This window comes from Lipophrys pholis, assembly GCF_963383615.2.
Source record: "Lipophrys pholis genome assembly, chromosome: 1".
NCBI classification, from domain to species: domain Eukaryota; kingdom Metazoa; phylum Chordata; class Actinopteri; order Blenniiformes; family Blenniidae; genus Lipophrys; species Lipophrys pholis.
In genome coordinates this window covers 786,889-811,986 of record NC_137635.1, presented here as the reverse complement: position 1 = coordinate 811,986, position 25,098 = coordinate 786,889, and the positions used below count along the sequence as shown (strand labels likewise).

Here is a 25,098-nt window from a genome sequence, read left to right as displayed (position 1 = left end):
AGCATTAAACCTCTAAAATGATTTTAGGAGAAGTTAAATTCTGGAGCTGTAGAATGTTATGTTTTCTTCTGGAGACACTTCGAGCAGAACATATACACTTCTTTTTTTTAATACATCTATTTTGTCCCCTCCCATTGTTTTTAGTCATGTTGGATCATTTTGGTTACTTTAGTGCTTTAAACTCCAACATACGGCACCTTTAGAGCAGATGTTTGTAGTTTTTTATTTTTACTTTTAAGTACACCATCACCGACTTGTTGTCTCTTCCAGAACAGCCTCCTTTATGGCAGCTAAAACAGAAAACATCACATCCTAACATGGGAGTTTCCCTGGATAAGTCATACCCAACAGGCTTGTGAATAAGAAATGCAAAGCTTTCATTACCTGCCCTTATCCTGATTCAGTGCTCTGATGCAACTGAACTATGTGGCCGATGTGGTATGTTTTTTAACGGAGTTTTACTCTGAAGGCCCATATATAACCCGCTGAACTCTTTACTAAACATTTTTTTTTCTGTATTAAAGACGACAGTTTGCTAAATGGTTATTAACTGAAACAACATGATAAAACATAATATTTTCAACTCTTAGGAGGGATTCAGGGGAACTTCCCAACCACATGCAGCACTGCATGAAGCAACCTCAGCTTTGGCCCTTTCTTGCTTACACGTCCCTACAAAATGCCAACGCAAGCATTAGTTTAAATACTGCAAGTTAACACGCATTTCACTGCTTAGTTCGACTCATTAGGTGGGCAAAGGTTTGCACCTCGGTGTGGTGGGGTAGTCATGTGTCTGGATGCTTGGCATTTTCAGAACATGTGTAAAACACGGACAGGGTGATGGATGGCAAAAACAGGCTTGTCTCAGTGTCCAGAGACTGATTTACAGACGACAGCTTGAGGTTTTTGACAACAACTGTGACCATACCTCAGAGGACACACCGCTCCAGCGTACCAACACATAATACTAGACAAATACAAGGCGGCGCTGCTCCCCTCAGTATGCGAGCTGTGGTCGATACTCAAGTTCAAATAGCAGTTGCTGCTGCTGCTGCTGCTGCTGCTGCTGCCAGATGGAAGGTCTCACGGTCTATCAGACAACACCTGATACATATTGCCAAACAAGTTTTGCTTATGATCTGATAAAGAACTCCTCAACATGTACCTTTTGGTAAGTTGCGATGGATCCTAGGACGAGGAGTGTAAATAGAGCGACTGAGGGTCCAATTGACTTCTCAGTAACTGCAACAGTAAAACCTTTCAGAAAGGCAAACAAGTGGAATTATTCTTCCCCGTTTGGAAACAATATACAATATCAGGAGATGTGAAATTTAGTGAACAGCGTTTTCCATACGCAAAAAAAAAAAAAAGGGTAGGGATGTTGTAGGAGCAGGGTATTCCCTCAAAACACTGGAGGCCAAGTGAAATTGAGCCTAATTCCCAGGAATGCCGCTTCCGTCTGGACATGTCGATAAAAATAAAGCTTATTGTGATAGTGGGGGTTCAGCCTCCAGGTAGAGTAATGAAAAGAAAACTGGCAGGGCTCCCAATGGGAACGCTCACCTCCCACCCTTATATTCAGATGGAGGTAATACTCACAGGAGGGGAAGTGTGTGTGTGTGTGTGTGTGTGTGTGTGTGTGTGTGTGTGTGTGTGTGTGTGTGTGTGTGTGTGTGTGTGTGTGTGTGTGTGTGTGTGTGTGTGTGCTGGTAAAAAGGTGACAAGAGGCTGAGTCACCAATAACGACACTGTGAAGTGAACACACAACTCAACTGACTCATTTACCTGAGAAGCAGCATTCATGTATAAAGATCAGTCAGAAAGGGAAACACACACACACACACACACACACACACACACACACACACACACACACACACACACACACACACACACACACACACACATACAAGTGTGTGTGGCCAGCAGGTGTTTTGTTAGCTGTAAATTGAAGGATGCAGCCAGCAGCCACAAAACCAGCAAGACAAGCTGACAGCTGCACAGGTCGCACACGTCGACGTCGCTACAGGGCTGCTCAGGTGTGCCTCTCCGAAGGCTGCTCAGGTGTGCCTCTCCGAAGGCTGCTCAGGTGTGCCTCTCTGAAGGCTGCTCGGGTGTGCCTCTCTGAAGCATCGTTACAGGGCTGCTCAGGTGTGCCTCTCCGAAGGCTGCTCAGGTGTGCCTCTCTGAAGGCTGCTCAGGTGTGCCTCTCTGAAGGCTGCTCAGGTGTGCCTCTCTGAAGCATCGTTACAGGGCTGCTCAGGTGTACCTCTCTGAAGGCTGCTCAGGTGTGCCTCTCTGAAGGCTGCTCAGGTGTGCCTCTCTGAAGGCTGCTCGGGTGTGCCTCTCTGAAGCATCGTTACAGGGCTGCTCAGGTGTGCCTCTCTGAAGGCTGCTCAGGTGTACCTCTCTGAAGGCTGCTCAGGTGTGCCTCTCTGAAGGCTCCTCAGGTGTGTCTCTCCGAAGTGTCTTTACAAGGTAGAGGATGCTTTAATGAGAATGTCTGGGTTTGACATATGCAAGGTTACACAAACATACACAATGACATGTGTGCACATGAACAGTCATCCATCCACAGTTCCAGGCCATCACAGACCAAACACAGACCAACATTTAAATTCACACTTAATCCACGTCCAATACGCACAGTCCATTTACTACGGGAGGAAACCAGAGGAGATCATGCAAACTCAATGCAGAAAGACTTCCAAGTCTGAAATCTAACTGGGATTTTCTCCTTTGAAGGGAGAAAACGAGCCTCAATACCAGCAGACAACCTCATAAATAGACATGGCACTGCATTGTATCGTAGCAAATCACATAATTATGACATTAATCATTCATTTTAACTAGTTTATATTCATTAATAGTTAACTACACAAGATGACATACTAACTCCACACAGTAAAGTCCAGGTGAGGCGATAGTGATAATGATAATACTACTTTATTGTGTAACCACGAATACATAAATGCCATCGAAATTCTAATTCTTTTTGACTTGAGTAATACAATCCTCACAAATATTTCAGCAATACACTGATTCTTCAGAGATTTTTCTACAACTATGAATTCATTTAACATCAGTTATATTTACAAATTGTTATTTATTTGAATCCATTCACACAATTATACAGAATTGAAGAAGTGACTGAATCTTACCCTGTAATCATCTAATGATGTGATTAAACTCTTATCATGTCAGTTTAAGATGCTGGTAAACAGCATGTATACTTTGCTCAAAGTGAGCTGTGGAGTTTATGTATCTTAAAGAGCTTTATTTGAGCATATATGCTTCTCAAAATCAAAAGCGTGACTCATACATTTACAAAGTCTCATGAAATGTCATCAAGATATTTGACTAGATCAAAATCTGATACCTTTTCTACAACTCTAAGTTTTTGACTGAAAATACCAAACTGGCAGTCCTGAATCAAAATACTAATTAATCAAAATAATTCTTAACCTGAGGAAAATGTTGGCGTAGTGGTTAGTGGTCTCGCCTCAGAGCCGAGATCGACTCCAGAACCTCGTCATCCTGCACTGGATGAAGTGAAGCAGAAGATGGATGGACGGGTTGTCGACCAGAAAAACAAACCTACATTGAGGTTCATTTAACAGCTGTTCAGGAGCATGATATATCATTCTTGGGGGGGGGGGGGACAAAATCACAAAATGCACAAAATGAAATAAGTAGTTTACACCAAACAACCAAAAGATATGTCGCCAAACAAACAGTTAATGAAGAACAGCAGAACAAAACAATCTGGTTGCATAAAGGAATGGAAGTTTAACTTATTAAATCTCACCCCTTCACCATCAATAATAGATTTATTTTTATCATCCACTTATTTAACAATCAATTCATATAAACAAGTTAGAAGTATTATATCAAGACATAGATAAATTACATATATTTTGTTGAAAAATGCAATGATATATAATTAATATAAGAAAGTATAATCTTGATCATGGAAGGATATTATTTAAAATATGACAGTATAAATCCTGATACTATTATTCTTCTAACATATATTCCTCCCATTCTGATGATTCTATCTGCAGATAGATAATGAATCTAGGTATTACTAATATAAAAAGGCTGACGTGAGTGAAGCAATGACGGCATTAAAACTACATGGGTTGAATCAGTGGTCCTGCTTTTCCCGGAGCAGAGAGAGAACAGGCAAACTGCACAGGCAGAACCAGAACCCATGTTTCCAGGTGAGGGAGTCCACCGCTGCAGACGGGGTGCAGAGGAATGCAGCCTGTCAGTGTGTTCGTAGAGCTGCAGTCGGACCGGGCCACAGGTATGCACGAGGCCGAGAGGTGGAGGACTCCGAATGGGCGGAGGGCTGTGCCATCTGCAGTCTGTCTGAGGGCCGCGCCGTGGGAGAGAAGCTGAGGCGTAGAGACTGAGGCGTAGAGACTGAGGCGTAGAGACTGAGGCATAGAGGCTGAGGCATAGAGGCTGAGGCATAGAGGCTGAGGCATAGAGGCTGAGGCATAGAGGCTGAGGCGTAGAGACTGAGGCATAGAGGCTGAGGCATAGAGGCTGAGGCATAGAGGCTGAGGCATAGAGGCTGAGGCGTAGAGGCTGAGGCGTAGAGACTGAGGCGTAGAGACTGAGGCATAGAGGCTGAGGCATAGAGGCTGAGGCATAGAGGCTGAGGCATAGAGGCTGCAGCGAGCGACGTGGTAAAAGATGTCAAGATAAATAGACAGAAGTGGAATTCTTGAGTTACCACATCGCTGAGGGAACAGAGGAGACGGCGCAGCTGGAACATTGGTCCGCTTTAACGTAAACACGTTTAGTCAAGATCATATTGAGGCAAATGACATAATATTACAAACTGTGAGGTAATAACATTAGTTGAACTTAACTTCTCAACAGAAATAGAACTTCAGACTTGAAGAAGCTGGATTGGGAAAGAAGGTTCTGATTTAGGAAGGGGAAACTGTACGTTTTAAATAAAGTAGAGGTGCAGAATCCTGGAGGAGAGTCTCATATTCTCATTAACCTCAAGTGGATTTCTTTTGTCCTGTTGGAGGAGACGAGACAAAATCCACAGCGACAGAGAGAGAACATGCAAACTCCATGAAGAGAGGCCACTGAGCATTACTATTATTACTTAAAGACATAAAGAAGAGAGTTGTTTCTCCTGTCGTCTCTTCATTTCAAGTCAAAATCAGCCTTGATGTTGGAAATACCCAAAATAAAAACTAGTAAGCAGAAGCAAGAATCATGTTTGTTTTCGTAGAGGACGGATATTTAAATTATTTGTTAGTACAATGAATGTGTTTGTAGTTCCTTCTCATCACTGTATCTGCAGTAGTCTAAATATCCATTTCCTGAAAAACATAAAGCGGTTTAATAGATTGTTTAGTGATTTTCCACTCTTGTCTTTATTTCTGTCGGTTCGTCAGCCTCGTTCACCTCTCAGGTATAAAACGTGTGTAACTTTCCATCTTTTGTGGGGGTGGGGTATTCAAGGTGGGGGTATCCATATGGCCCCTAATTAAGAACAGATGTCAGCAGTAAAAAAAAAAAAAAAGGAACAAGAAAAATGAAAACATGTACAACACTAAGAAATATATAGACATGCACCTCATGATAATGATATGGGATTATACAAATAAACATTTGTTTTATGAACTCAGAGACCAAGAGACCACAAAGTTCTCAGCAGGATTTAAAAAGAAAAAAAGAAAAGCCTTTGTGTCCCAACAGCACAAAATATAAAAGCAAATCAAATGTTCAATGAATTCGAAGGATGCGTCAAGATTCCTAATATTTTCTGTATCGGGTAAATCTTACAAAGCCGGTGAGACGGGTCCTCAGATGTCACAGATCTGCTTTAAATTACCAACTCACAAATAACTATTCAGCTCCGTGTATTTCTGGGGTACAACGCTAATGGGTACAAGTCAGCATTAATTCACTGGAAAGCACTTGAGTTGATCAAACTCCACAGTGGGCCACGCTAACCGCCGCTGAAAAGTCATAACCACAGTGGTTATTGTACGGCTGGTGTCAGCCATATTGTAGCTCAACACCTCCTAATGACTGGTAGCCCACGCTGCCCACTGTGGACGTGTAATGTGATACTGCTGTTCACACCACAAACCAACAGGTCTTCAGGGACTTTTCAAAAGGTGTTTTGTAATTGATTCCCACTGAATGTTGGCCCCATCTGACTCGACCCAGTCCTTAGATTTGCTGAAAGATAAATTTTGGGGGCGGAAGAGGAGTTCTGCATGACGGCTGCGAGACGGGAGAGGAGCCAGGAAGCGACGCGCTTCTGGCATTAAACAAACAGATCTTGTGTTCTGGAAGCAGGTTGGGCTCATGCCCTGCGCTTAACTCTGTTATGATTACACGTTTGGCAAATTGGAAAGGTCAAGTGTTGTGTTTTAACCAACTTTATTTCATTTCAAAAAAAAAAAAAAAGCATCTCTGACTTGAAATCTTTTTCAGATTGCATTCCAGTGAGCTCATGAAGCCATCTCACCTGGTTGGTATTATACATGCTCCTTGTGTGGTGCAGCTGCCCCGCTGACCAGGGGCCCCCGAGCCTGGACGTTGAAGATAACTGTCATTTGTAGGTTGGTTCTTCTTTGTTTGCGCGGCAGCAGAGGGGATATAGCTGAATTGCAAAGTTAAGTGCCTCTTCTTGATGCCATGTCGAGGTCTGCTGTGTTTGTGATTACGTGAAAAGCTGCTTCATCTCTCCGCAAAATGGTCCATTATTGTCAGAAGGCTATGTAAACACCCGGAACTTCATATATGCATCAGTGTTGACTTTTCAAAGCACGGGCATGAGAGAAAATCAAAACGCAAAGGTCACATGTGGGGGGATGTTAGTTCAGCGTGAACTATTAAGGAACAAAAAGAAAAATCTCCTTTATTTTAGGAATATACTGACTTGCAGCCAATTAGATTTCCATTTCAACACAACAGTCCTGCCTCCCCCCGCCCTTCTGGGGTTTCTGGGTTAGTGAGGACAGGTGCACATTCAGGTGAGCATTACTCTTCTCTATTGCTCCTTACTGACAGTCCCACGTCTCACCTCAGCCTCGGTATTGTGCAGTCGGGTTTGTACACCTGTGTATTTAAAAAAAAAGAAAAAAAAGAAGCGGTAGAAAAAGAAATCAAGTGAGGTGTTGGTGCTGCAGTAACTTCAACACAAACGTCCATCTTCACATAATCCAAAAGGTTTTTCTGCTTCCCAACTCTCATTCCAGTCAAACACGCTTTTTACATTTCTTATTTACATTTTATCACAAAAAGAAATAATTCCTGATGAGACGGACTAAACATGGATTTCTTTATCTATCCATCTTCCATAACGGCTCCATTCGACTATCCAACAAAGACTGAGACACTTTATGACCAATACAGCCATTCGTTCCCTGGCCCCATCAAATTTAATGATCAAAACCAATTCACGCTTCAATCTGAAGATAATCTCTGCTCATGGGTTTAATATGTAATTTTGCTCTGTTAGCCAAAAACTGTAGTGTCTATTGAAATTAATTAAGTGAGTTTTATTGTCGTCGATTCACCTTTAATTAAACTCATTTTATGAAAGGTGTCAGGAGGTGAATATAATTAACTTATTTTAGTGATGTATTAAAGCAGCCAATTCAAGTGTCACATTTATCAACTTGAATTGCAGATTAAATAAAAGCCAGTCTATTACAAAGTAGAGAAACATTTGAGTGAATGTTGAAGAAACTAGTTTCTGGGCTTTTGGGGCAGGTAAGGATATTTCTTTCCGATCCTAAATATCTTTTTTCCACGGCAATTTACCAACATGCTACACGACTGAAATGACCATCCACACCTTGCCAGGCATTACTTCTCTTTTGCCGAACAGGAGGAAAAGGAAACGGGGACCGATGATGCCAGGACGCGTCCTGCTGGTGTCTGGACGCCCCTCTTGCTTGTGTTGTGCACATCTGAGCAACTGGAAGCTTCTGTGGATTTGTAACGCTGCCGTGTGGTTAACGGCGCCAAAGTAAACCCAGTTGGTTTTCTCCTAACATGGCTTGAATGTGCCACACTGTGTGCGCTGCCCTGGCTTTACCTTACTCCACCATTACAGCTCAAGAAACAGGAGTAGAGGTCAGGAAGTGTGGTTTCCTCTGGTTTTATAGCAGCGAGTCAAGCCCTGCGTCCTGCACGGCCCTGCAGGCCACTGAACTGTTATGTGCGCTCATAGGAATTTGCTTTTATTAAAAAATGAGAACGGCAACAGGCATTTTGTGTGTGACGGCATTTTGTAACAGCTTTTCTCCAGTCCGGACCACTTCATATAATGCAGCAGTCAAATTAGTATTACTGTGCATTGATAGAAGCAGAACATGAATGCAAAGCGTATTAGGTTAAATATCCCTGTATGCCATGAAAGCCAGATCTCGTCCGGAGCCATACTGTCACACCAGCAACATGTTTTATTGGCCTGTGCACGAGGCTGCTGAGTGGCATCTTTCACCGCAGCGTGCCCACACTCTACGCCAGTGTGAGTTTATTTGGTCTGATACGAGGTGTGCTGCCCATATTTTCACAGGTGCCTGTGTTGTTGAACCAAGAACCTGTGATGGCCGTTTCCCTGGCAAACACAAGGCCCGGTTGTCCAGAACTAGGGGAGTGGAGTGGAGCCGGTTTTCTCTTTTAGGAAGCATCCTCCTTAAAAACGACCTTTTAAAACCCCCACTAAGTTGGTGGTTTTGGTGCGGTTAAGTATCTATTCATGATAATAATTAGAATAAATGTGAAAGGCCAGTTAGGACAGACTGACAGTTTAAACATGAAGCTGCTCTGTACCTGCGCTCTGTTTGGGATCCAGCAGCACAGCTTGACTCTGTTTAAGAGTCACCACGTCTGGAAGGAACTTTACTTTATTGCTCCAGTGTGTCACTTAATGTCAAGACTGTGAAAAAGTCCCACGGCTCAAATAATTCACTCTCTATTTTTTCAGATTATATCAATATATTTATGTGCAAATAACCATAACAGATCTTCACCGGGTCAGCAATCATACAGGTGCCATAGCGGGTTGTTGTGGTGGCGGGACGCCGTCCTGGAGAGTAGTGGAGGCCGAGTCACACCGGGCGGTGTCTGTGGAGTTTCCCTTTAATGACACTCACTATTTTTTATATTTGTTATTGTCAGACAAATTAATTGGGTTTAAAAATGTCACTTGAACAAGATTGTCATTTGTACTTTTGTGGTCATTTTGTGCAGTGGGTTAGGGTGACTTCTCTGTGTCGTGTGTGAATAAAAAAGGTTTCTGTCTGTATTCGGGCTTCCTCCCCCCACAAAAAAATTAATGGTATTAAATGACTCAAATAACGGTATACTTCTATCGAGGCAAAGCTGAAGAAATCTGGTGCTTATTGGGATAAAATAGATCCCCCATTTTTAAAACTGGTCAGCATGTTGGCAGTGCACATTAAGGGAGTGACATTGGGTTTTATTATGTTTTTGTCCGGGGTCACCGATTGGGGAGGGACTCATTAGGCCAAACACCGTTTTTTAAGCTCCAGGAGCTCGCGTTAAGAAAAGCACTGGGGAAACTGGAGCTTGAGCAAGCTGCCAACAAAACCATGTTGTCGAGACAAAAACTAAAAACAAACAGGAAAAAGCTTGGAGCACCAGGGAAGCAGAAATCCCAGGGAAACAACCAACACAGACAAACTGGCAAACAGGACACACAGGAAAAGCTCAATTTATACCAAAGACACCAGGTGAAGACAATCACACACTCAGACACAGGTGAAAGACATGACGAGAGGAGGAGCCTCAAACCAGACCAGGTCTACCTGGTACGTGTAAATGTGGCTTCTGAGTCTGAAATAACACAAGAAACTAACGTGAACCTGTTTTGAAAAAAAGATCAATTCTTTCTTCTTCGTCCACAGATCCATTAATTAATAGTAATTAGTCCTATTACTGATAATGCTGACATTTTAGGGTTTATGTAATCCTGTTTCCAGAGAATTCAAGGATGATTCTCAAACTACATGAAGCAATATTGTGCAACTCGTCACATCATATTTCACTTGGATTAGAAAGAAAATCACAAGTTGAAAATAAAGAAAAAGTTATATTTCTCCATCTTTCTTTTCATAGAATATCTGCTGTGGAACAGTTTCGGGTCTCCTATGTCTTGTTCTTATTTCCGAAGGTTTCAGATGTTTTTAGCTTGTGACAGATCTGAAACGTCTCGGACTGATTTACTCTGGGCTCATGGTTTAATTTAAATACAAGTAGAATTCAGTGTGGTATTGTCTCGGAGTGTCTCGGTGACGGCGCATGTTGTTCATTTAAATATCGATCACCTGCATTGATGGTGCTCAAATCAGAGTTCATGGGAACAGAGATCACCTTTCCTCTTCATTTGGGTCCAGATGAAGTCAGACTAGGACCAGACAAAGTGTTTGCATTTCTGCATTTTGTGAACACATGGTTTCTTTTTTGCACGGCTGAGTTTTAATTTGGATTTGTGGATGCGGCGGTCAGCTTTGCTGGTGTATTAAATGTTCTAGTGCTCATGCAATAATTTCCCCAACAGCATCACTTTGGAGCTGCTTCCTCCTGCTGAGGTAGGCGACAATGGTTTAACCACGTAAAGGTGAGCGATACCTGGGTCAACAAAACTGAACATTCAGCACCCATGTAGGGCTGATAAAACGCCCTGCAGAGCCTCCCCATTAATGAGGAGGCACACCAGAAACACCAGAAACTATTTTTTGTTTTCTGCTTTAATGTGAATACTTCTCTTGATGGTTCATTCCTTGCACAGCTCATTACAGTTCAAAGACAGGGAGGACCCGATCCCACATTGAAGCCGAGAGGAGGATTAATCAAACAAAGACTTGCAAAACAGCAAACTTAAAGCTCGACTCACAAAAATGCCAAAGCATGATACAAACAGGCACCAAAAGGAGGGGCAGGCAGGAAACACTGAATTCAGGGTTTTCTGCCAGTGCATGCAAGCCTGATGGGCTGTCGTTGGCAAGCAACCATACCCCAAAACATGAACTGGAGTACAAATATAATGCTGATGAAAGGAGAACCCATAAGAATTACAAGGAAAACAAGTCGGAGCATGGCAAACTGCTAATTTTCTTATTTTTCACTCGCACGCTTCACTGCAAGTCAAGTGAAAGTGTTAAATTAGAACCTTACTGCAGCCCTCTTTTGCAGGATCTTCCCCTTTCTTTCCACCAGCATAGCCACAATTCATATTGTCAACATTTAGGGAAACAACCAGGTGAGTCCACTTCATAGCAACTCAGTATTTTCCAACTAGCAACTTACTATGTTGTAAGATAACTAGCGCAAGCATACGCAGGAAGTCAGAATGAAATGGTCACACCAGATGAGCAACAGCAACAGTCCAGCTAACGCCTCAGTAGTCCTCACCCCAACAACTCGCGCCTTGATAACCCAAAGAGTTGCAGAAGTATTGAGCCACATGGACAAATACACAAGATGCAAGGCATGCAGTACGAGCAAAACCAGACACAACGGCCTCATGCGGTGAACAAATAACCACACAACGCTGCACACCTGCAGAAGCACATTCACTCTTGCATGCACGCAGAAAGCCGCATGAAAATTGTGTCCATATGCCCAATAAAATAAAACGGGCAACAGCTGGGAGAAAGGTCATAAAACGCTTACCTGTGATGGCTGCACTGAAAATGTTTCACTGCAGTGCACATCAGTGAGTTGTGTTCAAGGAAGAACATAAAGATTTCTTTCAGTTTCGTGTTTTTTTTAGAATCGGGCCTTGAGGATGAACTTTTCGTTTGAATCCGTTGGTAAAGTCCAGAGAAAACTGAACTAGTATGTAAAGCAATCAGGACAATACGATTTATATCATTTCCAGGTCGATACTTCAAGTCCAACGCGAGAAGAACGACAAGTTTGAGGTTGAAGGATGTTTACAGATGTTTACAGATGTTAACTTTTTATCTCTGACAGCGAAGCAACCAAGTCTACAACCTGGATGTTGAATCTGAAAAAGGCCCATGGGTGTTTAGGGTCTGGTGCTAAATCAGTTCAGAAGATGGATTGATAGAGTGCAATTAGTTTTTTCTATGAAACTCAAAAGAATTCCCTTTGTTTTCCTGTTATTTGGACTTGAAACTAAGTAAAAGCAGGTTTTGGCGCCCGTCGCTCGGCCCCAAGCTGCTGCTCTCTGAGGAACTGAGGAGAGGGATGACTAAGATTCTGACACTTTCAGAAAGAATATTCGTGCAACCATTTAGAGACAGAAACCTCGTTAAGTGGTCAACAAGACCAAAACATGTGCGATGTTTTCACTTCGGTTGCTAGAGAACAAGAAAAAACATGGATATTTATTGCTCTTCATCCATTCACTCTGGTTTGGAGCTTGGTAATCGGGTGAGGGATCGCTTGATCGACCACCTGTGAGTTCATACCTGTCAGGTACAATCACACTTTCTGAGCCATCTGCATGTCTGATCACACCAGCTCTTCACTTCTTTAACTTTCATGAACATTAATTCCCGTATTTCCCACCAGCACGGATGGAAATCCCATTGTGGGGAATAGAAAGTGGAAACAAGACAGATTTTATTTTGGGGGGGGGGGGGGGGGGTCGTTGTGTTGGTTTGTAGACACTGAAGCATGACAGTAAAAGCCCCGGTGGGCTGTGGAGCCAGATGTCATCTGTCAGGGCTGTCTTGGTTATCTCACGGGGGGGACGTCCCCTGTCTTTACGAAACCATCAAAACCACACAGGTCAGGTTCTTCCACATTTCATGAACCGCCCAAACCTCTGCCCATGTTTCATTCCCGTCTCGTCATGTGGTATTCCTTCACGTCCGATCTCTGATCACTTTCCTTCTCTAACCCCGCTGGCCCTCTCTTGTTAGGCCTTCTCCGTCAGGTCCGTCTTTGCGTACGTCCTCATAGATAAGTAGGCATCCCTCACCTTTCACAGAACGTCACATGGTAGCAATCAGAGTGGGCTTTGGCAGACAAATTAGGGCAGTTAATGTAGACCGGAGATCGGTGCGGAGGCGGGGAAGCTGGTGCTAAATGCCAACAGATGGGGCCTGAAGTGGATCAGCTCAACCTAACACAGTGTGTTACAGTATAGCCTCGGGTGTCGAGCAGAAAAAGGGTCTGAGCCTGGAGGAAAGAGGAGCATTCTTACTAAATCGAGCTTTTTATGAGGGAGAAATGTAAACCTCCAGGCACGGAATGCTGCAGAAGGAAAAACTGACAACTTTAAAGTTCATTTTGATGCAAAAAGGAAGTGAAGCTAATTTGTAATTGGGAAGCAAAAAAAAGATTAAATCAGGGATTTATCGGAAATTCTATTCTGTCCAGAAGCATTTCGGGCGTACTGTCAAGACCAGCCTTCCCAGCTTTGGAGGACTCAGCAGCATCTTTATCCCTGACCATTTATAAAGAAAATGTTTATGTCTCTTCCAAAAAGTGACTCATATTTATTTTAAATACAGCTTGCCCTTGAGTTCACCACTGAATTATGTATATTTCATCGAATGTTTGGCTGCAATGACTGATGCAACTCAAAGCCAATTCAGCATGGATCCTTCTCAAATGTTTCATTTTCACTAATCGGTCTGTCATCACTTTGAAAACAGCAATGAATAACTTTCTCTCCGGATACAGTTTTCCTCTAAAGCGTGGGGTTAATCAGACACTCCTCAGTGAGCACTGAATGGGAAGGTGCCTCATTGACGCAGACTCAACCGGGGAGATCAGACAAATCCGTCACTTCTTTCTCTTCCTGTTATCTTGTCCAACTACACTGTCTGAAAGAGTGTGAGGGGAATAATGTTTCTGACATTGCTCTCTCCTCAGACCTCATGAAAGTCGAAGCCAAAGACGCTCCACAATTTCTGTCTTCAATCTTTACCCCGAACCAAAGGGGCCTGATCCCGGAGTATCCCTCCAGAGTCAGATAGAGCGTTACTTTAGCCAAGGACAACACCGTCTGCTTTTCTTTCTTTTCTTTACTTGCGCTCTTGTTAGAATTTCAGTTAAAGTTTAATACAGACTCAGTCCTGAAGCCAGGATTGTAAGTCTTAAAGGAGGGCTATTAAAATGATCTGTAATAAGTGAGGCCACTCACTGAGGGCTTATGCAAAATTCAGCAGTGTAATTTCTATTTGTCCATCTGCACACAATCCGCTTTTTGTGATCACCTTAACACATGGACACACACACACACACACACACACACACACACACACACACACACACACACACACACACACACACACACACACACACACACACACACACACATTCCTCTTATGTTACAGGCTTTGAAGAGGCAGACTCATCCCCATTTTCAACAGTACCCAATCAAACACAAAGCTGAGAGGTGGATTAGGAGCCGGCTTGTGCTGCACAATGCTCCTATCAGGGACCACACTGGTTTTAAATTACCCCACTATTCCTCACTCATTTTCAATCACTCAATGGCCCAATAAAGTTTGTTTCTCCAATAAATAAGACAAAAAAGAGAACAGTGGATGCCAGTTTTGTGCAACGGCGGTCCCCGACAATCACCGACACTGCCTGTTTGTGTCTGGAAGATTGTCCTCAAGCATCGTGGATGTGATTAGTCCCATTTGTGGGCAAAGAAAGATTGGCCGGGGTGAAAGTGAGAAGAAGACGTTTCCCCAGAATGGATGAAATGTGCTGTTATTAACTAAACGGAAAAATGGAAACATGGAAAGATGAAGAGATTGAAGGATGACAGATGTGCGAGCGGAGGTGTGGTCATTGTCACGCATGTTGTCAGTTCCAGAGGGAGCGGTGTCTCTTCAGACGACAGCTGGTTTCACTCAGAAAAAAAAAAAAAAGACATGCCGCAGAGAGAGCGAGAGATCAGACCTTCACCACTGAATATTTATGATCTTGGTCCACACAGATTTCTCGCCACATTTTTTGCGGTTTTCAGGGGGGTTAGTATTTGGTGACACACACACACACACACACACACACACACACACACACACACACACACACACACACACACACACACACACACACACACACACACACACACACACACACACACACACACACACACACACACACACACACACACACACATACACACACGGACTAATAGACAGGCATGCATGGACTCTCCCTGTCTGAGGAGAAAGAGATGGCGGGGAAGGAGAAATAAAAAAAAAAAAGGGAAATAAGTCACAGAAATCATTAGAATGGAAAGTTGTGGATGTGGTGAAAAGCAAAAGAAGTACATTATTGAAAAAGATTTAGGAAACAGACCTACACACACATAGAGAGACCTCATGCTGGCAAATGCCGTTGTTGAGCTTTGAAGCACAGTGGTAATGAGGCTCCATTTAAAGCCAATGAAGCCGCTTTGGCAGCTTATGAAAGCACGATTGGTAAGCCCCCCTCGTCTGCTGGGTGTGTGTGTGTGCTGCGGTGGATATGTGTGTGTGCGTGTGTGTGTGTGTGTGTGTGTGTGTGTGTGTGTGTGTGTGTGTGTGTGTGTGTGTGTGTGTGTGTGTGTGTGTGTGTGTGTGTGTGTCTATCAAGTAGGATAGGAAGGGGAACGAATGGCCTGATCTGTGTTGCTCTTTTTTCTGTAAACAACACCACTCTCCAGAAAAGTCTCTTATTTGACAAAAAAACCCAAACAAAAACCAAACTGGGCACATTTCCTCTATGCAGATGAAAAGTTTTTGTTTTTGCAGTATCAAAAAAAGACAGTACTTATTGTAACTTCTGTATTTATAGAAACTGAGAATGAACCTTTCGAGGCCACCTTTACCTCAATACAACGCCTCGTCTACATTATGAATACACTTATTAAGGTGAACCAAGAAGAAAACAATGTTTGCTGTCAGAAAAGCAGAAACAGCCAAACACAGCGGGTTGGGTTAGAGGGGATGTCGTCTTATTAGCAAGCCAATGGTTTATTCATTCACTCCGAGATGAAACAGTGAGTGGCTCCCACGTCTAGTCTTTACAGCAATAAATGAAAAAGCAGCAAATTCCAGCAAGTGTGAATTAAATGATAAACTTAAGGATGACAGAAGATTTTAGCCACAACAGCTGGACTGGACCTTTGAGCTTGTTTTTGTTTCTCCCAATCCTGAACTTTCAGATGCTTTATTATCGGTTAGGACAGGGTTTAAGATGCAGAGCACAGCTGAAGAAAAGTTTGAATTCTTGTTAAATTGCAATGCATTCACATAAAATATTTTTCTATATTAAACCCAAGGACTCATCAGTTTCTCTTGCTGAGCAAGATGTGATGAAAGCATGTGATATGTTTCTGCTAGAGCTCACCAGGCACTTGAAAAACATGTAAAAACCAGAGCTTCTTACATTGTGCACATTGAAACGTGCCTCGTTCAGTATTTAGTTTTTCAACTGGATTCCGTCTGCTTGTTGGGTCCACACCACCGGGGCTCAGATGGCAGCCTTCTCACTTCCACAAATGGACTGCATTAACACAGCAGTCACACCGGGGTTTGTTTGGATTGGACTAAACCTCACAAGAACTGGGAAATTCTATGGTCAGAGGCCGGCTGGCTTTCGGGTTGTGCTTTTCATATTTTTATGATCATGGGTTTGGCAACTGTACACTGATTGATCTGCTATCGCAGGGAAAGAAATGAAACTGTTCATTGATTCTGAATCTTGCCTGTGGGGCAAATTGAGCCATTTATGACTCAACTTCATCTAATGTTTCAGTCCTGTGGCAAACATTAACTGGAAGGGAGCAACTGACAAATCTGTTTTAGACGTATCCCCTGGGTCAACTCTCTTCTGCTCTGGATAGTCCAAATGACCATAAATCTGGACTTTCAGTGTCCATTTCGTTGTAGGCCATCTCAACCATTTGATTATAATGGAAAATGGACTTTAATGTTAAGAAGCCAAGATGTCCAGGATGGATGGACTTGATGTAGAGACACACGTCAAAGTGCATGTGTGTCCCGAGAGTCACAGCAGTCTCTATTCTTAGAGCTCCAATGGCCATGCCTGGACCGAGCGATGATAAATGATCTCTTTCCTGTAATTTACCCGGAGAAGAGTGGATGGAGGGAGTCTGTTGGGTTCGGAGTGGGAGATGAGGAGTGAGGAGACTGTAGGTGAGAGAGGAGCAGAGAGGGAAAACTAGAAAAGTTTGGGAGCTTCCTGTGTTCGGCCCGACTCTGGAGTTGGGTTTCCTCCAAGGTGAGCTACACATCTGTGTGTGTGTGTGTGTGTGTGTGTGTGTGTGTGTGTGTGTGTGTGTGTGTGTGTGTGTGTGTGTGTGTGTGTGTGTGTGTGCGCCTCATTGTTTATTTACAGAGCTTGAGCTCTTGCTGTGTTCATGGAGGAGCCGAGCTGCTCTACCCAGTGCTCTCTCCTCCGAGACCCCATCCAGCCCCTGTGAGTGGAAACATACCAGAGCGGTGCCCGCTGCATGTCAGCTTACTTTCCGATGGGAAATACGGATCAGTTTTTATATCATTTTCGCAGCTCGAGCGAATGGCTGCTATTACATACACAGATGATCAACACAACACACAGTTCATTAACTAATAATTTATTTTTTTTACCATTTAGATTAAAAAGTCAGTGGTTCATTGCCTCAGAGGAAAATGTACAAGGAAGACTTTGATATAATAGAAGTGAAAAGCAGAGCTGGACTGAGGGAGGTGGGCAGTTTGGTGTGAGTGAAACATAAATTCCGGGACATTATTGTTGCAGGACATGGTGGGATGTTGCGTCTGGTCAGGAAAAAAAAAAAAAAAAAAAACTGAGGACCAGATCAGTCACATTTTTAATTGATTCACCTCAGAGTCGTTCAGAATTGGGCGGCATGTTGTCTGAAAGCGACGTTAAACATAAAGGAATACATTCTGTGTAACATCTGAACCGCATCTTCTGGTTGTGATCACAAAAGCATATGTTCCTGGTTTCTACATCCATATAACATCCATAATCATCTGGTTTGTACATCCATACATGTGAGTCATCCCAGGCCAAGTGATGCTTTACGAAAAAACAACAACATCAATGCCAGAGGCTGTTCAGTACATATTTACAACATTGGAAATGCATCGACTCATTAAACAAACCAAACACGTGAAGGAGAATGAAACTGAAAAAAAATAAAAAATAAAAAAATTCAACACAAATGGGAAAATCGGTGTAATTCTTCATTGCGGTTGTTAAACCGAGAATCCTTCGAGGAGGAGGTCAGTTACCTCACTGCACTTTAACTGTGTGTGTGTATCACTTGTTTGCTGGAAGGTTAATTAAACACACAAACTCACACACCTGTGAATTCTATAAATGCCGTGAAGAGGGATGGCTGGGGGTGGGGGTGGGGGTGGGGGTGGGGGGTGAAGTAAAGCAGTTAAACGGCCTCAGTTCCACTGCCAAGCTGCTGTGCTTGTTAACGTAAAACAACAGGACGGCTCTCCCTATGACGCTCTCTAAATTGCTTTCACAAGCGCTACACTTCCACCCCTCGAACAAAACCTGGCGGATTTGAACCTCTTACTTTTATTCCAACAGTCAGGGTGGGCGCTCGGGAAAAGGAATTGAAGGAGAGTCCACCGTTGAGGACACGTCGGTTCCTCCATGTGCATGAGGGGTGGAGCGCCACATCGGCCTCACAGGCACGTAATTCGACCGGCTATCATAACGTGTCACGCCATACTCACATACCAGGGCGAGGAGACGGGTCCTACTGTAACACCACCTGTCTGACAGGCCACTGCGCACAGCCAACGCAAAAATAATTGACTGTTTGGTTCTGCATTTTTGTGAAATTCCATCAGTGGAAACTGCGCCCTGGACGCAGAGCGACCATAAACTTCAATGCTTGTTTTCGTCTTTGCTTTCTTTTGTCACTCACCAAAGATCACAGTGGGTGGAACTCATTTTGGTTCTGAGTCGATTTATCTATTTATTTTTTTACATTTTTTGGATTTGATTATAAAAGAAAAGGTCAATATGAAACAGATAAGCACGCAGACCCACAATTATTTTAACATGTAATTGCGTTCAGAGATTTTAATAGCATCAAGTATCATGCCTTCCACATTCTTAAATCGGAGAACATTAATTCTTCAGCACAATCAGACCGTCTGCACACCTTTGTGACCGTGTTCTTCGCAGTTTGATTTACATTCTCGTAGGACGTGAAAAAAAGAACTACAGTGCAGTACTATACGCCACAGAGGAGACTGGCGGTCCCTGTCTGTGCCGTCAGTTATCTAAGACACTACATACACAACATGCAAGATGGGTTAAAAAAAAAAATTAAAAAAGAGGGTTTGGGGAGGGTGGCGGAGACGAGAGAAGAGGAGAGACACTTTTGGAAGAATGACAAACCAAACATACCGCCGCAACCAAAGGAGCATAACCACTAGCGAGCATGAGATGCCTGTAGGCACACTCACCGCGACCAGCTCAAATGTGCCCCTCAAAACAATGTTTATCTTATACTCTATTTAAATAAATCGTAATGTCCTTTACAAAATGAAATAACAGCAAAAGGCAGATAAAAAGCCTGAGAGCAACCAGACGGGTCTCTCTGTGGTTTCTGTTGGTCCTGACTCTCATAGTCTCTTAATTGAATTCAAAAAACTGACTATGCTTATTTGGCAAAGGATGACAGGTTTATGTATTAGGGTGGGCAAGTGGTGGGAGATGACTTGGGAAGTTTTCCTTTGGGTCTTGATGCTCATGTTGGTTTAGTTCTCTGTCTGCTCACTGTAAGGTTTTGATGGACCAGCAAAAACCACAAACATGCAAACATAACAAAGCACATGAGGAATGAAATATGATCCTTTCATGTCATAATACAATCAGTGAGCACTAAAATCTTTCCAGCCTCATTCATTTTGTCAAAATATACTACAGAAAAAAAAAACAACATTTATGTTGTTTATCCAACTTGGTTTTTTTTGTTTTTTACTGCATGAAAAGGAAACTCTTGTTTCAATCTCTTATTTTGGCAAACAAAAGCTTGCCAGTCTTCAGACAAATGTTCAGACATTTGAAAACAAAGAAATGACATTGGCCACACAGCAACATCTGTAAGACCAGCACCCGACCAAAGAGATTATCCATAAAGCAAAGAGTCTCCCTGGAAGCACTGGTATTGTTCTGAAAATTCCAGCCGTTTGTCCACACTGGTTAATGTTTCTTCCGGAAAAAGTGACAGGCAATGAGTCATGATGGTGATGCATGACTTTATAAACCGCTCGAGAGAGGATCTAGTGGTGAAGAGGCACAGCCCCGGAGGCCTGGAATTTGACTCACGCATGCCAACAGGGTTTGTTCTGCTTAAAATGAAAGAAAAGGCTATATCGCAAAGAATTACATGGCTGGGATGAGGATGGATGAGATAACAAGGAGCCACACGGAGAATACAAACTCTACTATAAGCAGTGGCGTCACACAGTTGTCGATATAAGAGCCTTCATGGGCAGTTTGTTGTGTGAACGCGGCCTGATGGCGGCAGCAGTGTTGGTGGGCGTGTAACTGAGGTTTGCTGTGGAAAATGTCCCTGCAAAGGGAGCCCTTGGTTCCTCACGGAACAAGAGGTTTTTCTGTCAGTCTAAACAAGTTACTGCAAAGACCCGAAGCACGCAGGCCCCTTTTCTTCTTCTTTTCTTTATAGAACCATTTTAACAGCAAATGTGGAAACGGTTATCAGGTGGTCCAGCTGGAGCTGGCTGATGTTGAGGATGTTCCCATAATGCAACGCGAGGCAGCCAAGCTGAAGATGTGCAGCTTGTGTTGTTGCTGGAATCAGTCTCTGAAGTGACAAACACTGGGAAATAAAATCCTCAAACTTGGTCAAAATGTGAGCAGTGGTGGTCTTATATTGGAGTATTGAAAACAAAGCGGCAGGAGGCAGTTTTGACTGAACGATGGGGGAAGACGGGGGGTTGCAGCCGCGGGATGAGTGGACATTTCCGCTGTCGTCGTCGTCGTCGTCGTCGTCGTCGAGTGAGGGAATGGCGCCCGCTTTTGTCTAAACTTCAAACCCTTTTTAATGGTCCCTTTTTAAGGCAAACCAGTTAGACAAATAAAAGACAAGTGGCATTACAAAGTCAAAAACTTGAGAAATAAAAAGTAAAATAATTATACAATATACACAAAACGTGGTCCTTAAAACAGGTCGGGTACATGCAGTCTTTGTAATGTGCAGTGTTCCCACGATGGAGGAGGAAAAGAGGCTCAGGGAGAGGAGGAGTCAACAGTCAGGGTTCATGAAGGTGTGCCATGGAAGGAGAGGTAGGCCTGGACGCTGCTTTCCCATCATGCTTTGCTGCACTTCCCCTTCTTCTCTTTGCGTTGGAACTTCCGCAGACGTCTCGTCCAAACGTCCCTCCACTGGATGACCAGGCTGTTCTTATCAGCCACCAGGCCTACTCGCTCTGCGCCCGGGCTGGTGGCCGCGGCCCCGGGCCCGGCTCCCGGTCCCGCCCCCGGGCTCGTCCCGCCTTCGCTTCCGCCCATCACCAAGAACCGTTTGCTCATCTGGATCTTGGGACACTTGCACGCCAGGTCCTTCATGTGTACCCACAGGATGTTGTCGCCTCTCTTTAACGGCTCGCCACGGCTCTTGTACACAGACACCACACTGACCGAGAACTTGGCCCAGTCCCCCACCGTCTCCATGTCCAGCACGTTCACTTGGACCGCTGGGAAAACATGGACCAGCAGAACACAAGGCTTAGTGCTGCCAAGACTGGGCATTTATTTAGGAAAGTACACTGATTTCTATTCTCTTACCATAATCCTTCTTGCAATATTTCTTCATGTTGATCTTCAGGTTGCCCTTCACTGGTTTACAGTATGACTCACAATCTGCATTTAAAAAAAAAAATAATAATTTTAAAACAATTATGACTTGGACGCATTTAGTCTATAAACTGCAAAAGTTATTGTAACGCTGAAGCAAGAAAACATTTAAGAATTATGTACTGTGAAATCATCATGAGGTCACTCAAACATCTGCATCAATAACAATGTCTTTCTTACTGCTCATCAAGTTTTATGTTTCGCCTTTTATTTTCCCAGGACGTCCCATTGAGGACAACAATCACAGGATCATCTAATCTTTAAAGTATGAGTTCCTGGATTGTTTTAGAATTCAGATGCCAGTAAATATATATATATATATGTGTGTGTGTGTGTGTGTGTGTGTGTGTGTGTGTTCTGGACTGAACTAAAGCTTCCAATTAAAACAGGATGAGGTTGGATTACGTTGAGCTAAGTTTTAGTTTTGCTGCGCTAAAATACAACTCGTGACATATCACAAATCAAAAGCCTGCGGCAGGCAGAGCTAGGAGTGAGGTGAAACATACCAGAGGACTAAAAGTGTTCAGTTTGACATCTTTTCTGGGGTCTTGAGTAAAGACAGAGCGCGGTGGAAGCAGGTCATGGCTGGATGAATGTGAATAGGCCTTGGCTGTCAGTGTGATGGCTAAGACCACACATTGGACAGATGACCTCCACTGACCATTGGTAGTTGGAGTTTCTAGTCACAAGGTGTTCTATTTGTGATTGAAATTGATTTCTTGGCCGATTGACCGATTTCATCTCCTGTTGACTAACTCTGAGGCCAGACATGCTTGGGCAAAGTGTCTTTTTCAATCCACTTCAATTTATTTCATCGAAATGGGCCAAAGAGGAAGTCACCATGAATTTCACCACTTTAGCTTTAAACACCTACATCTATTCACCAATTTATGACTGGAATGTACCTGTATCCCGCCTATAACTATGTTCATCATTATTTGTGTGTCATTTGATGCTGAAAAATCACCATGTGTAACACTTGCGTGGATCATGAAGCTTTCATTTCATGCATGTATATATTTAACATGTTTTCTCTGTGATATATTTTATTAGCTGGGGGCAGAGGGAGTCGCTGACCAAAGAGGAAAAGAGTGGAAAAATTACCTTTCAAGACCCGATGAACAGGCTTGAATTCCCGACAAAATGTTTTTGAAGCACTGCACACTGGTAACTACCACATTTGGAACTCTGACAAAAAAGAACTAGACACTGTTGATCATTAAGCAAAGCTCTTGTGTGCTTGACTGGATGCCGCTGGATTTATGAACCATAGAAACTTGGATCCACTTGTTTCAATTACAAAGCCATGAGAAGGACCCAAAAGAAGTCGGTGAAAATGATGGACTGTATTTGTAGGGAAGGCCATGACAGCCATTTTTCATCAAGGTTTTAGTCAGTTTTAGTGAGGGACATGAAAAGCTGACCACGATGCACACTTGGAATGTGAGGGCATGAAACTGAAAAACCACATGCCGGTAACTGGTCTTGTATCTATGGCGAGGCCTCGAGTTGTTTTCAACATGAGAAGGGTTCTTCTACGTTCCAAACCAAACCAAATAATTACTGGACATGAAATGCTATAATTTAAAACATCACCAGGGAGAGGGATTACACTTTCATAGATGTTTGAGCTCATTGGTGTTGCATTGTTCATTTTTGGGTTGAAGATTGAGGAGAAGGAGGAGGAGAAAGAAACAGGGGACGAAGGAGCCCATAAAAATGTCCAGGAGGCTTGGCTGTATATCAGAGCGCTGGAGATTTTATTAGGCAGAGAGAGGACAGAAAACGAACGAAAGGGGGAAAGAAAGAGCAGACGGCAGCGTCCAATAACTCTGAGGAGAGTGACATTAAAAAAAACCCTGATAAGTGGAGGTGTAGACACCGACGGGTGAAGAGGAGTGTGCACGGATGGATTTGTGTGTACAGTGTGTGTTGTACAGTATTCACACACACTTTAAATGAAAGATGTTGTATATCACAACTAGCCGAAGGTCTTTTTCATTATAAGTTGGCGTGTGGTTTTCATGTGCAGATCATTATCATGGAAGCGTGCACGCAACTGTGACAGGCCTGCATTTGTATGAGATGTGCATGGGTTTTATTAAACCGCCGCCATTGTGTGTGTATCCCTCTGTGTGTGTGTGTGTGTGTGTGTGTGTGTGTGTGTGTGTGTGTGTGTGTGTGTGTGTGTGTGTGTGTGTGTGTGGCAGACAGTGGCTGACCAGGAGTTATCAGTCGGGGCAGACTGGCCGGAGGACAGTGTGTGTTTTCCCATGAAGACTCACTCACTGCTGGCTGTTCACCTGGAAAAGCACTTGGTGAATCGACCAATGACCCAGAAGACCAGCCCACTGAAAACATGCACAATTGGCTCCAGCGCTCTGGATGTCCTCTTTCTCTTCAGCCTCTTTCACTGTGCCATGACAAGGACAAATTGCATCCACCGCCCCTTACACAAAAAGATTCGGGGGCCTCAGATTTCTGATGGTGAAGCTCGTTCTATGGTCGTTTAGGAAGGAAAAAGATGTGGAAATGCTCTGGTGTGCTTGGTCGAGGCTGCGGTGAATTGGGAATCAATGACTGTTGTGTTCTTAGAGCCTTTAACATTTTCCCAGGGAAGTAGTAAACAAGTAAGGGCTGGATTGTGTTTTTCTGTGTGTCAAAAAAAAGCTAAAAGGCCTTAGTGAGGGTAGGCGAGGATTCAAAGTTGAAAAGAAACTGCAAAAGTGGGAAAAAAAAGAAGAAATCACCTGTTTCATGTTCAAAGTGGATCGTTTTTATGAAATGCTCTTCGGCTTGGCTTCAGGATCAATCACGATCAATATCAGTGTCAGTGCAATGCAGCGGGCTCCTTTAGCTTAGCTGGCTCATTCTCAAAGTACCAAAATCTATCTGATTCAAATGGGACATCTTGTGTGTTTAATTGTATTTGACAGACTGTTTCTATTTTTCTTTCCAGGCTCAAAACTAAACCAACAGATTATCCGAAATTAGCTCATTTGCAATATTTGCTGTAGCAACTTGAGAGCTCTCCTGCAACCCGTAGCCAGGAAGCAAATGGTGTTTTCTGTTATTTCTTTAATTTAAGCCAATATAATTGGAGGGTCTCATGCAGTTACGGTGTCCACTGACTGAGTGACCAAGTTTCGTCTTCATCTGGAGCCAAAGTATCAGCCATGAAAAACATCTTCAACTCTATAACTCAAACCCGAAAAC

At 43.3% G+C, this 25,098-nt stretch overlaps 2 protein-coding genes across 2 annotated transcripts in view; one reads left to right on the top strand and one right to left on the bottom strand.

The window, feature by feature from the left end:
- The window catches only part of LOC308118335 (alpha-1,6-mannosylglycoprotein 6-beta-N-acetylglucosaminyltransferase B-like), a gene marked incomplete at both ends in the record, with an annotated part of 44,743 nt that extends 42,391 nt beyond the window's left edge, over nt 1–2,352 (top strand). The window contains 3 exons of the mRNA XM_080477705.1: nt 1,955–2,089; nt 2,131–2,226; nt 2,330–2,352. Coding sequence (XP_080333831.1) covers nt 1,955–2,089; nt 2,131–2,226; nt 2,330–2,352 — 254 coding nt within the window. The remainder of the gene's footprint in view (nt 1–1,954; nt 2,090–2,130; nt 2,227–2,329) is intronic.
- A 16,637-nt stretch (nt 2,353–18,989) lies between these two features.
- The window catches only part of ntn2 (netrin 2), a 38,990-nt gene continuing 32,881 nt past the window's right edge, over nt 18,990–25,098 (bottom strand). The window contains exons 6-7 of the mRNA XM_080475386.1: nt 21,814–21,888; nt 18,990–21,722 (exon numbers count right to left, since the gene is read on the bottom strand). Of these exons, the coding sequence (XP_080331512.1) occupies nt 21,337–21,722; nt 21,814–21,888 (461 nt within the window). The 3' untranslated portion in view covers nt 18,990–21,336. The remainder of the gene's footprint in view (nt 21,723–21,813; nt 21,889–25,098) is intronic.